Consider the following 13,925-nt stretch of genomic DNA (forward strand, 5'->3'; position numbering starts at 1 on the left):
GAGAGAGAGAGAGATTACAAGCTTTTTTTCTTGCAACATCCCAAAAAAGTCATTCTGATCCATTGCCTTAAATATTTGATATTTTACCCGTCTCACAAAATGCCTGAAATAATATAAAAACTCGGGATAATCAGGGAAATTCAGAGACAGACACCTCGACTGGATGATATATATAATAAAAGAGGGAAGGTTTTTACTAAATGAAAAATTACCTGCTATACATGAGTTCCTGAGGTGTGACCCTGACTATTTGCAATGTCGGTGGCAAGTTTACTGCAAGCCTGAGGAGTGCACAAGACATTCGTGAACCAAAATATAACTAAGATGCCCTAAATATGTTATTTACACAACACTTCCCATAATAAAGGACATTCAATATAGGCCAGCGTACTATATTGCATAGAACCAGGACTCTAACAGTGGAGGTTGCTTAAAACACATTCACTATATCATCCAATACCTTTGCCAAAAGTGAAGTCAAGTATAAGCTCAGTAAACAACATATTATTTCAGCTGTGCAAAACTAGAACCTTGTTTCCTAAATGAAAAAATGTTAAAGAGATCAACTTTGAACATTAAAGCATCGACTATATGCCAGCTAGTGTATTTAGAAGAAAGTAGGGAGCTCTGAAGACTTACGCCACAGATGCTGAAAAACATATGTATCCCTGAAAAAGAAAAAGAAAGCCTCTGTGAATATAATAACCAGCAGATGGTGATATTGTAAATGATAAATGGGCTAATTACAAGACTCCACGTGGTCAGGTCCTGAAACAGACAACTCTGCGGTTTATTTGATGACACTCCCTCATAGTTTACTAAAAGGTTCTCCAATAAGCATGATTGACATGCACAAGCTTCTTTGGAACAAAACTTGCAGATATATAAGCACCGAAAAGCGATTAACCATAAGACACCTGGGTGTAACTGGAAATTTCCATATACAAATTTAAAGTATGAACATACTAGTGTTAGTATGTTCATAACTAGTATGTGAAAACTTTAGTTATTAACCGCAGGAAAGTAGGGGTAGGGGCGAATTGGAAACCTTTTAGCGAGTATAAAAGGTAAACAAACAGAAGTTATTGTGAAAGGGAAATTCGGGAGGCATCTGGATACATACTTCCAATCTAGTAATAAACACAGGTGGTCCTTGTCTCCGCCCAGAAAAATATAAATTTCCCTGCATGTGTTTGGATATCCAATAACAAGTGAGAATCACATACAATAGAGAGCCAACCTGGAAGTCAAGACTACATAAAAATCACCCCGCAGTCTTGACATGAAAAACCACTAGAGCATATACTAGGCTTACCTCCCAGACTTTTACAAATTCGAATTGTGCAGGATGCAGAGCACTTGACGTTTGTTGTGACAACGGATTAGATACCGAACTATTGTCTGCACCAAGCGACTGTATCCCAGATTGGGCTTGTTGAGAGATTCCAAGAGTAGGATTCATTGTACTGGTTCCAGAGGAGGAACCTGCTGAATGAAGGCCGCTCATCATGTCAAATGTGTAGCATAAAAAAATGCTGAGGTAAAAAGGAATGAGAATATTGACTGCATATAGTACCAGATGGATTAGAAGTTGGAGGTGGAAGGCTGGTAAGGCCCTTCTTCTTATTTGACATTTTCCAACCGGGATAACGTTCATGCGGCTTTGTTACTGATCCAACAGAAGCTTTCAGATATGAGGGTAAAGTCGTACTTCCAGGACGACTTAAAGTAGCCTGTGCCTCAATAAAATTCTCTGAGATTAGAACGAGAAAGTGGGGGGTTTTCACATTATCAATAGGTGGATCTGCTGCCCGGGGGTTGCGCTTTCCCTGCATATACAAAGTGGTCATTATCGTGCCCGATTTCTAGCAAACTTCAAAAATATTCAGTCCTGTAATATTCATTGTATGTCATTAACAAAATAGATAGTGTTTAAATGAATATGACACCAAAAAAGGAACTATATTATTTGTGTTTCATAGTTTGAGCTTTTACAGCCCAGCTGTAAAGCTCACCAGAGAACTAAGGTTCGTCAAGATTCTGACTTAGCAACATATACAGTAGTCAAAAGCTTACAATGAAGGACAATAAATAAATAGAGTTAAGCTATGATCATACCGCATTGTAAATAGCTCTGAGTTTAGGAAGCTGTTTTGGACAGATGATTGACAGAGAAACAAAGCACTGTACAGAAAATTAAAGGAATTAAGGCCCACCAATGATAAAGTTCGACCCTCATTGAGAAAAGGAACAGCCACATTAACATCAACGTTATAAACAAACTACCTGTGCAAATGATTTAGCAACAGCCTCAGCATCATACAGACAGCTTTCGGTTTGCGCATCAGAAATTTCACTCTGCTCCATGTTTTGCATTTGTGGTCTATAGCCTGGTGTGGGAAGGGGACAAGGGTCACTAGCAGCAACAAGAATGCAATGCTTTTGAAAATCCACATTTTGTTGATTTTGGCTTCCATTTTGAATGGTCAAGAACATCTGAATTGTATCAGTAAGAACGGTAAATGTTAAGCACATTACAACGAGAATGCAATCATTTACTATCCTTAAACTTCAATTTAGTTCTAAAAAATCAATAGATTACAGCATATAGTACTTGTAATATAAAATTTAACTCATATGCATACATATGATACATTTTAGCCAACAGGGAAACATACATTTTAATCTCTCACATGATACATTTAATATATGCATACATATGCACGTGGGTGTGTGCTTGTGTACATATCTCTTTAGTATAGATGGAAGCATTGCAAAGATTCAGTTTTACTGTAGTTTTTACATATAGATAGTTTAATACAGACTAATGCATACCATTAGGGCTTCAGACAGCCCTTCTGCAATTGCAGCATCACTAAAACCACCACCATTTAAGGGAAGAGCTGATAACCATTGTAAGAAAAGTTCAATGTCTCTTGTCCAACCACTCCGTTGTACCAAGCAACCTGCATACAGGATGTATGATTACTGTTAAACAGTAATGCGCACTAGTCTCTCTAGACTATATTTAAGATTATCTAGTTTAATCTAGAACTTATCTCTAGTGATCATGTATGGTTGTAGAAAAATCTAGATTAAATGTGATTAAATATAATCTAGTATTGTCTAGAGTGAAGTCATGTCAGTGGAGGTAAACCAATGTCTGTTTACAACTCTATAAATATGTATCAAAGCTTGTACATGATGTAATCAACTAAGCTATCAATACAAACTCTGTTTTTCTACAACAACTAAATCTCCTCTGTTGCACACCTCCTCTAATCCAAATCTTCCATTTTCTAAACACTCTTTGGCCTGAACACTAACTACCTTACCTTCTAAAAACCATCAATTACATAAACATACTGAGCTACATCGATTACAGTAAGAATGTGGAACTCTATAAGGACAGTGAGCTAATACTGGTTGCACTTAAGACATTAAATTTTCTGCACATCATAGACCACATAGCTATATGGTTATTAGAGTACTCAGTTTGGTAAAGTATAAATGTTACTGAATAAGCAAGTGATTGATTGATTTGACATAGAGGTAACACAACACTGGTACTACCCATTTGACTAGATGCATAAGAGGTAAGGCACGATATCTCTATTTGAATTTGTGTCAGCAGTTTGAATAATGTCAGTAATGCTAGCAGCATCTTAATTCCGCATCAAATTGTTACCCCAAAATAGGAAAATATAAATCAAGAAGTCATAATCGATTAACACTTCATAAAGTAAGTGAAAACTGATTGAATACCAGATCCATGAGTGTTGAATGTGATCAGAGACATCTCAACGGTAGAGGTGGAGGAGGGCTTCTGCATTTCCAAAACCAAATAATGTGTGAGTACAAATACAGCAAGTAAGCTAGAACAAGAAATAGCAAGTCTAGTTCTGGATAAAAATGCCATAAAGGAGATTCAAGTAGAGTAGTAGGAAAAAAAAAAAAAAAACAAGACGCATACCTGACCACATCCAGATAACTCGTTTCCGGGTAAGGACCTGCAGGCAAACATACATGAGAACTGGCAGATAGACATAGTAATATACAATCCAGTTCCCATCACTAGTTGTCGGTACATTGTATAAATAAGCTAAGCCTATGTACAGTTGGTATAGAAATTGGGGATCAATAATCCAGGAAACAATTTGATAACCTAAATATACCGACTCAAAATTGCACTGAGTATCTAAACCCTAGAAACAATCGCGCACTCAAGATCAGCTAGCTTCGATCACTATCAAAATTGTATAATTTCAAAATTGAACCAAGACTAATGCAATTCCAAGTTCACACAGTTCAAGTACAAAAGCGAAATTTCCAAAATCACCGAAACCCTAGCCATTCAAGAAAAAAAAACGAAACGATAAGCTGATCGAGTGTAAGAAAATAACGACCTGATGATCTTCTCGACGTAATCGCAGAAGACGGTGGGCCAGTAAGGCTGCATGGCCATCGTGCCTTCAACGACCACGATCAACTGCTTCTCCGCCATCGGGTCAACCGCAAGCTGAGAGGAGACGGAATCGGAAGACGAAACGCCGAGGAAGAGAGAAGCGGAGAGGCTTGAATATCACAAGAGGCAATTTGGGGTCTACCTCTTGAAAAGAAGTTTTGGTGAAGATGATTTTCAATGATATACAAGCCGATTACAAATAATTGATACATATGCTACTCACAAGGAAACTAATCTCTATAATCAAATTATGATTCTTAGAATCAAGTAATTCAGAAGATAACGTACGTATCACACTAATATCTACAAATCATTAATTCCTAATATATCTGATACGATATTCTTACTTTCCTAACGTACACTCCCCCTAACGTCGGAGAATAGTAGGAGAGTGGATGTGTTGAACTCCCAATTTGCGAATCATAGAGATGAAGACTTCTTTTCCCAAGACCTTTGAGAGAACATCAACTAACGAAGAACTTACAAATTTTGTAACAACAGAACATTAATCTTGAATGTTGCCTATGATGAAAATATAAATAAAAACTATAAATAATAAAAAAGAAATTCTTTTCCCAATGTCTTCTTTTCTGAAGAGTGAAGAGCAGGGAAGCATCGCTTTTTCCTCTTTTATAAATATAAATAAAAAAATAACAAAAATAAAATAAAAATCATTCCAAAACGCTGCGTTTGCCACACATTTGGAAAACGTGGAACTGCTGCAAATGCATGGATTGCATGCAAACCGATTCCACATAGGCATGAGTTTGCTTTGTTCCTTTACATTAGTATATTGTAGCTCTCAAACCAGTTCTGTACCCAGCAAGCATCTTCAAGCATTCCAATAAAAAATCCCAACGCCAATTGTTCTCTCTCTCTCTCTCTCTCTCTGTGACATCGGTAACACATGCTTCTTCTTTCTGCGAACCCAATTTGAAGGTATTTGTCGGTCGGTCTACTGCATTTCCCATGCTACGGCATTTTTGCTCTGATAATGAAGCTAGCTGAAACACCACTTGTTTTCGAGGAAATCAACTCCATACGAGTAGACATAGCTTTACATATTACATATACCATCAGCTTGCAAAGCTTTTTCTGCTAACAAAAATCGAACAAGCTATGAAGCACAAAACCTACCCGTCTCAACAGAATAGGCAAACCGCATGGCGGCAACTTCCTCCTCCGCCAGCAATGACCGCTGCCTCTACTCCACACACACAGCGTGCCATCAACACTAGCACTTATTAACGCGCCGGAGCTTGTTAATTTCCAGCTCATCATTGCTAGCTCGGTGAGTCTCTCTTGCTATCGGCACCAGTTCCTGCCACCGAGGTGGAATAGGAGGAGTGGAGGTTCCACCAGATGAGGGAGCCATCACGGCGGCGGCGGTGACTCAGTGAGTCGTAGCGAGTCGGATCAACAGTCAGACAAAATGCAGACAAAACCATTCAACAAAATGCAGACATGTCGAACAAGAGCTTCTGCTTCCTTTCTCGTTCTTTCTTTCTTTTTTCTTTTTTTTAAGGGTGGCCCCCAGCCCCGTATAGTCCCATGCCACCTGGCACCGCCTAGCCACTCTCGTGGTGTCCGCCTGGCCCGCAGGATTCTCGTTTAATTTTAATTTTCTTTTTTTATTTCGCTTTTAAAAGTGGACCCCTTAAACCGTCTAACCCACGTCACGTGTCACCGCCTAGACGCAGCTCTAGCTCATAGGATTATCGTTTGTGCGACATGTCGTTTATTTTCTTAACATTCAGGAGTTTTTTCTCCCATATTTTTATTTTGAAAATAATTGAGCTTTTTCTCCCGTAAATAACGGTTATGGTCATTTATGGGTGACAAACACCAATAAAAAATAGACAAGTGTTAACAATAATTATAAACAAACATACCAAATACCCAAAACTCTCTTGTTATGTCCTTAAATTACAGTTAAACCTTTTAAAATGGACACGTGTCTATGTTTATTGGTTGTGGTAACCTTAAAGTGACTAACCCTTGTCACCGAAGTCAGATTCTTTTATTTTTATCATGTAAATTATCGCACCTATGCTCCCAGAATTTTATTTCTTCATAAAAAAAAATGCTCCCAGATTTTTGCATTACTTGGCTTTCAGTTTTTTTATGTGCCAAGTGCCAACTAATTCTACCATTCTTTAAAAAAAAAAAACTAATGCTCTGTTCATCGAAAAGCATTCTCCGAGGATGAACAGCTGAGGGCATAATACTCATCAACCTGGTAATGATCTCAAGTAAAAGATCACACTGTTGAACAAATCAAGATGTCGAATATGATTGTCGAAGACAAAAATCAAAACATAAAACGTTAATATGTATGTAAAATACCCAGTCTACTCACTTGTATCAACTTTCATTACAACAAAGAAAGACCAGCCAGAAAGAATGTTTTCACGTACAATAGATTTACTTACAACAATGAAGGCCTGGCCGGTTCTGATTATTTGATACTGAGGAGCAGCAAATGAAATTTTCCACACTTCCCATCAGGCCAAAATACGTATGATACAGGCGGATATAGGTGTGTTATAATGAACTAGGTGGAAAGGAACCCATCAAAATGACATTGTCGCCGTCTTTATGTTCCCTTGGGCTATCTGTCTTCGCCTTTGAAAATAATCCCGAGAGTAATCCAGAACCTGATCCTTTCCCAAACAAGTCCAATACTCCACTAACCTCAAGTCCAAGAACAGAGTTTGCCCTCCTACCGTCTGCAGGCTCATCGGGTCTCAGTTGTTCTCCACAAGGGCAGTCTGTGAGCTTTTTGAAGCAAAGCTTATGAAATACTGATTCACAAGATGCGCACCTTTCAATTTCATCTTCCTGCCAAGGGTTTCTACAGTTAGATTTACGACGTCTATAAGGAATTCTCGGTTTCAAGTTGACAAACAAAAACTTCAGTTGCTTTGCAAAATGAGTAGATTCCTATTTGCTTACAGAAATATAAAGCATTGTGCAACTTATACTCAATTCGTTTAAAAAGGCAGGCCACAAACTCTTGATTCACCATCGAATGTAATAATCAAAGGATTTAGAGGCGAGTATTGTGCGGTAATGACCAAAATCATGAGAGAATTTATATAGTAGGGCCTTCTAAAAGAGAATTAATTAACTAGACCAAAATAAAATATATAATTAGGCCGCCAGTGTAACCAACAAAATGACAATCATAACCAAATAAAGCTAGGATGCCCCACCTGAAAAGGGAAAATGAGAGATGAAGGGTCATTGCATGCTTGTCGTGCACCACAGGGAACTCCCACATCACAGCATATGAGACACTGCTCTGTTATATGCCCACGAATTTTACTTAAGACAGTTTCCACCATCACAGGCAGCACTGCCACAAAAACAGTATGTAAGGAAATATGTGACACACATATGTACATAAAAATTGCAGGTAATTCCAGTATGACATGCATGGCACGAGGATAAAGCTTGTAACTGAAAGCTAACCTGCAAAGGCTCCTTTTGAAAGATCAATGAGGTCTCTCAGTGCAAAAAAATCATTGCTTTCTAGGAGATATTTTCTAGACCCAAGACCTTTGTTGATTGACCTGCGGAACGGGCAGCGAACATATGGAAGCATAGCCCCTATTTTCTTCCTAACACCCATAACCTGAAGCAAGGCTGGGACCTTTGTGAAAAGGAATGGATTAACTGCACTGACACACAGCATTGGCTGCAAAACAAAAGTTCATTCTAGACATGAGACATTAGCTCAATTCTTAATACTGCCTATATTTTAAAGAGAAATTTGTAACTAAGATGTTTTACTGGAGCTAAAAGGAAAACCAAGTTTTAATCTTCAAATCTATCTGTAAGTTGGTTAAGCAAACTACCAAATCATACTATAAGACAGGATAGGTTCACAGTTTTAGATTGTATTACTAGTCTACCATACACAGCTGTTTCCAGAAACTCTGGAAGCAGTTGGAATACCAACAGATATAACTGGAAATGGGAAACTGTAGCGGCTATCAATACTCGGCCTTCCCTGGCCTGGCAGCCAGGTTACAGTTACAAGATTTGTTCCCACCATCATAATCTGGGAGTTAAAATGCTAAACAAGATTCCACACAAGAAAAATCTTGTTAAAAGATATATCAGTATGTTTCCTATTCATTGGATTTCAATTGATTGACCTAACAGAGATAAGGAATGTAATTGATAAGGAGGGGCTCTCCACTGTCTAACTTACTTGGTCATGTATAGAATCGAGATAAGATTTAGCCAACTGTGACACTGCATATTGAGTAAAATCCCAGTGATGCAAGACTCTTGCTGGTATCACCGCAATCTCATTCGTATGGCATGAAGAGCAAAATAATTGACCTGTATATTCACACAATCGAGGTTTGCCCCATCCAAATGTCTGTGCAAAATCCCGTATCGGGGTCTTTCCATCATCAAAATGTTTGTGGCATCCTGCACACATATAATGTTGTGCTTCTAGCATCTGCTTCAAAGATTTGTATGGTCGAACTTCAACAATAAGTGATATCGTCTTTCCTAAAGTGGACACATTTTCTGTATTTGCCTTTCTATTAACAGAGTCAGGTGTATTTGATGACATGGAGCTAGGAAATGAATCTTGAGGAGACAAAAACCAAACCAATGCACTCGGAGGACTTGAAAAGAATCTATAATGAAGAACGGACTGTAGACACTCTTGTATGAGCATGCTTCTCTCTGCAATAACATCGGGAGATGCATTTCCAAAAATCTTTCTGGATTCCTTTTCTACAGCAAACCAGGGAGAAGGTAGACTCCATCCATGGTCAGCAAACAACGTTTTCAAGCGACGGTAGAGTGTAAAGAAATCACGATACCGACGTTCAACCTCCCACTGATCATTGCCACTCCACACTCTCATTTTATAAACAGTGTATTCCTTCACTCCTACCAGTCTTTCACTAAAGGAGACATCTCCCTTCTTCTGCCTTGCACCCACCACTTCAACCCCATCAATTCTGAGGGAGTGCTGATTAAACAGGTAAGCATCATCTGTACCAGAAGTAGAAGCAGTCGATCCACCATCTCGTAGTGGTAGAGATAGTTGTGACTGTAAGTTCCTGTTACCTTGACTGAACCTTGCTCCTGGGGACTCTGCAGAGTCGAGCAATATTTCTTCCATGTCATTAACAAACTCATCATACAACTCGTTCACCTCCAAATTATCTGTCTGCAGCATTGGTCAAAGAACAAATGAGATACAAAAAGTCAGACCAAAGGAAAGTACTATATGCACACATCCCATAGCACACGAAAACAGTAATTAATCAGCATAAGCATATCATACCCTTAATATGTTTTGAAATACCCTGTGTCAAACTCAAGCTACCCTGATAAAACTTTCAATTTACGGAGACCACAATAGTCATAATTCATAAACAAATAAGGTAATGTAATATTTTTGTGTGTGTTTGTGTGTATAAACATTTGACACCTTAGCACCTCATCTGAGTTTCCTCAAAGCTATGGCATATACTAACGATTATGCAAGTTGATTCAATCAGATACCAATGTCCTGAACTGCTAATATACCAAAAGATGGTGTGCACATCTCCATAAGACACAACCATATCTACAAACTTAATCATCTCCTTGTACCATAATCATCATACTATAAACCAATGTTCTAAAAGGCGCTAGGCGCTAGGCGGGCGGTAACCCACAGCCTAGAGCCTGGACAGCCTAGGCGAGGATTAGGCGGGGACTAGGCGATTTGTATTTTTAAGATTTATTAATTAAAAATATATATTTTATGCAATTTAATATTTGAAAACGGTCAAATATAGATAAATTATTCAACATAATCTAGTCATACTCATTTATAAAATAAATTATAACTAAAATTTAGCATAACTTCTTGTAAAAGTGAGCAACAACAGCAATAAACATATACACTTCTAATTTTAAACACACAATTAACTCTTATACTCTCATACTCCCCACAATATAACAATCCCACACAAAAAGAAAACAAAAATAGCCGTAGAGCTTAGCAGCCTAGGCGGGCAAGGCGGGCTAGGCGGCATTTAGGCGAGCTAGGCGGCTGCCTAATCGCCCACAGCCTGGCACAAAGGTCTGGAAGAAAAGCGAGGCGGCTTGTTACAGCCTAGAGCCTAGGCGGGGACTAGGCGGTCCTAGGCGGGGCCTTTTAGAAGCTTGCTATAAACGGATGAAGCATATTCTAGAAAGGAAGTTGTAAAATCAGAATGAGTTTTGGACTCAAGAAGCTACTGTAAGGAAAAGATACTAATGAACCTCCAATCTTCCAAGGAAACACATATTTCTATTTAGAGTAAGGAGAATTTGAGTCATCCAATTGACGAGGATATTTATCGCCATTCTTGGATCACATCAATGTTATATGAACTTGAAATAACGTGTATGTAGCTCCGCGCAATAGAGAATGAAAACAAAATAAAGGTGTGTGCTAATGATGCACGACTAAGCATGACTAACCTTAAGTGGCATAGGATATTCTTCAGAGAGATCTTCCGAAACATGAGCATTTTTCCTCATATTATTTTCAAAAGTTACGGTTGGCGTATTTGGCTTATGGTCTTCAAAGAATTCTGCCTTCATACTTGAAGGAGGTCTGGTTGAATGGATACTCAGTTGACCACTTGATATCTCAGAAAGGGGGTCCAGTTTAACTTTTATCTTCCCCAAATTTTTATCACATAAATCTTGACCATCATCAATCCCAGTGACCTCAGTATTAATACACGTATGCACATCAGATATGTCATCAACCACAATGTTGAAACCCTTTTTCCCCGGAGCTTCTTTTGCTTCTGAATGGAGCTGTATTCTGGAGAAATTGGCAAACAACGAATCTTTAGGATCATTTGCTGATTCGTCAGGACCTGGACTTTTATTCTTGGTCAATTCCATATCTTTCACATCTTCCTGCTCTGGTTCCTCAACGTTTTGAAAACCAGTTGGCGTGGTAATAGAACTTTTGGTAACTTCAATCAAATCATCAATAGCTTGGACCTGATAACTGGCCACAGGAATGTCCCTCACATCTTCTACTCCCTCTGGTTCAGCAAAATTTGGAGACTCAGCTGGTTTTCTGAAACTTTTAACATTTGCTGCCACATTGTTATCAGCTTCAACGTGTTTGCTACCTCTGGGCATGTCAGTCACATCCTTCCCTTGCTCAGTTTGACACGCACCCTCATGTGAAGTGACTGAATGAGAATTCAAACCTTTCCTTTCACTTTCCATATTCAGTTCTTTCCGGTCCTGGAACACACTCTTGGAGAAAGAATTTCTATTACTTTGTTCACTCTCTTGCATAAAATCATCCCAATCCTCAGAACCAAACGCCACAGATGAGTTCATAAGAAATGGATTCTCATTTTCCTTCTTCGGTTTTGATTGCTCATAGTATTTTACATCCCTCTGATGATTAAACTCACCCTTAGCCTCATCCTCAGTACCATAGTTGTACATAGACCCCTCATCCTCGGAATACTCATTTCTAGACGACGCCCCTTCTTCCCTCTCCACCTCTTCATCAAAACACCTCTCTTCAACTTCCATCCCCAGCTGAGAACCACTTCCAACCTCTCTCGTGTCCTCTCGATCCATCACACTATCTTCCCCCACAACTCCTCCTCCCGACACTCCCCTACCTTCCTCACCCTCCTCATCACTACCATCCGAACCACACTTCAACTCTGAACCCTCCATCAAACCAGGCGGTCCACTCTTCTCAACCTTCCAAGACATCAACTCACTCGCATCACCGCCACCAACTCCAACATCATCATCCTCATTTCCATACAACTCCAAGCCACTAGACCCATATTTAACACCCGGACGCCCTCTAACACCATCCTCCTTACTAAACTCAACCCCACCACTACTGGAAGGCCTCCGATCCTCTCGATTACTACTCCTATCACTCCTCCCTCCCAAACTGAAACCCTCACCTTCTTCCACAAACCCTAAACTCCTCACCGAACCGAAATCCGGCTCCGGAAAATCATTGAAAACTGTGACCGTGCTACACATGCTCGGCGTCCCCATAGCCGAGTTGGCGCTGCAATAGCGCTCGTACTCCGACTCCCCGAACGAGGAGTACCGCGAAAGAGGCGACGCGGCGTCGCCGTCGCCGATGTCCGATTTTCGATCGAACGGATTCGACGGATCGGACTCGACAGTCGGAGTCTCTTCATTCATTATGAAGCGTAAATTTTAAGGTAGAGCAAGAATTTGATGAAATTGAAATAGAGGAGTGGACCTGGAATCTTCGGACGGCTGCGATGACGTGGCGGGAGACGATGGAGGTGAGCGGAGATGACGGAGTTGCAGATCGGAGAGTGAGGTCAGCATTCGGAAGTGGATAAGAGAGCGGGAAGAGAGGAAGTTGGTGAAGATTTTATGAGCGATGGTTTTCTGGGTCCATTTTAGAGAGACGATTTGAGTTTCTCAGACAGTCATCATCTCGATTATTAGAAGTTTGAGAGTGACCGCATCGGATTGAAAAGTCGCGGGAGGCCTTTTCTCGTAATTTCGCTCCCCGCTTCTTTCATTTCTCCGGTTTTCCATCTTAGTTGGATAATTTATTTTGCGGTACAAGACTAATATAATCTTTGAATTTGGATTTTTTTTTTTTGAGTAGAAAAATAAGCAAACTACAAAGAGAATACTCTTAAACAACCCTGTTGAAGAGCAACCGCAGCTTGTGAAGCAACCAAGTTCATCCGGATGCCGGTATTGGGGAGATGATGATCAAGGAACACCAATGTATCATCGAGGACATTATCTTCGCACATGAGAAAAGTTGACGGAGGTGAAACTTTTACTGATATCTTAAATCTCATTAATCAAATCTTTAAAATTAGTAAAAAAATTTCGATACAGATTTTATACAAGATAAACCTAGATGAGTGAATCAGTTAAACTGTCATGTTTGCAAGCAAAATTTGAGCATATACATCTCATCACACATGAAATGACTAAATCCATCAACATTTTTACTGTTTGTTCCCTCTAAGTTGCAATTTCGATGTATGTGTAGTATATCATTTACATATATAAAGAGTTTGTTTTGAATTACTTTATACATACGAAATGTTTTTTTCTAATCTATATACGTTAAAGAGAGTTGCGTAAATAAGTTTAGGTTTTTGGACTTTTTTACCAATACAAAATTAAATTATTGACATCAGTTATGTCTTACAACTTCAATTTTCAATACAACATAAAAGACTTCATCTTAGGTAAATTAAATACAACATAAAAGACATTTACAAACTTGAGTATTGAAAAGTAGAAATTAAATATGCAATAATTATAGTAAAATAATTTTATCTTAGGTAAATTTACATTTTGGCACACCCGTCATAGTCACTAGTTAAACCAATTTTCAGTCTCGGGTCATAGTTAAACAACCCGCCCAATCTAAAACCCTAAACCC

At 39.0% G+C, this 13,925-nt stretch overlaps 2 protein-coding genes across 2 annotated transcripts in view; both read right to left on the reverse strand.

Annotated features, from left to right (window-relative positions):
- The window catches only part of LOC101296389 (mediator of RNA polymerase II transcription subunit 25-like), a 5,809-nt gene extending 1,220 nt beyond the window's left edge, over positions 1 to 4,589 (reverse strand). The window contains exons 1-12 of the mRNA XM_004300856.1: positions 4,407 to 4,589; positions 3,974 to 4,010; positions 3,766 to 3,826; positions 2,836 to 2,966; positions 2,287 to 2,496; positions 2,119 to 2,184; positions 1,577 to 1,829; positions 1,316 to 1,485; positions 1,124 to 1,183; positions 640 to 668; positions 213 to 281; positions 19 to 103 (exon numbers count right to left, since the gene is read on the reverse strand). Of these exons, the coding sequence (XP_004300904.1) occupies positions 19 to 103; positions 213 to 281; positions 640 to 668; positions 1,124 to 1,183; positions 1,316 to 1,485; positions 1,577 to 1,829; positions 2,119 to 2,184; positions 2,287 to 2,496; positions 2,836 to 2,966; positions 3,766 to 3,826; positions 3,974 to 4,010; positions 4,407 to 4,504 (1,269 nt within the window). The 5' untranslated portion in view covers positions 4,505 to 4,589. The remainder of the gene's footprint in view (positions 1 to 18; positions 104 to 212; positions 282 to 639; positions 669 to 1,123; positions 1,184 to 1,315; positions 1,486 to 1,576; positions 1,830 to 2,118; positions 2,185 to 2,286; positions 2,497 to 2,835; positions 2,967 to 3,765; positions 3,827 to 3,973; positions 4,011 to 4,406) is intronic.
- A 2,114-nt stretch (positions 4,590 to 6,703) lies between these two features.
- LOC101296672 lies at positions 6,704 to 12,685 on the reverse strand. The gene is made up of 5 exons (XM_004300857.1): positions 10,955 to 12,685; positions 8,685 to 9,668; positions 7,940 to 8,165; positions 7,681 to 7,823; positions 6,704 to 7,306 (listed from the first exon to the last, which is right to left on the reverse strand). Exons 1-5 carry the CDS (start codon positions 12,683 to 12,685, stop codon positions 7,010 to 7,012), a joined length of 3,381 nt encoding a protein of 1,126 aa, XP_004300905.1. The 3' UTR covers positions 6,704 to 7,009.
- Between the last annotated feature and the right edge of the window lie 1,240 nt (positions 12,686 to 13,925).

Source organism: Fragaria vesca, linkage group LG5 (genome assembly GCF_000184155.1).
Source record: "Fragaria vesca subsp. vesca linkage group LG5, FraVesHawaii_1.0, whole genome shotgun sequence".
NCBI lineage: Eukaryota > Viridiplantae > Streptophyta > Magnoliopsida > Rosales > Rosaceae > Fragaria > Fragaria vesca.

Coding starts and splice junctions, on each gene's coding strand:
- LOC101296672 (XM_004300857.1), bottom strand. CDS start 12,685: ATGAATGAAGAGACTCCGACTGTCGAGTCCGATCCGTCGAATCCGTTC. Junction 8,166..8,684: donor TCGATTCTATACATGACCAA/GTAAGTTAGACA, acceptor TTTGTTTTGCAG/CCAATGCTGTGTGTCAGTGC. Junction 7,824..7,939: donor TTCAAAAGGAGCCTTTGCAG/GTTAGCTTTCAG, acceptor TTTTTGTGGCAG/TGCTGCCTGTGATGGTGGAA.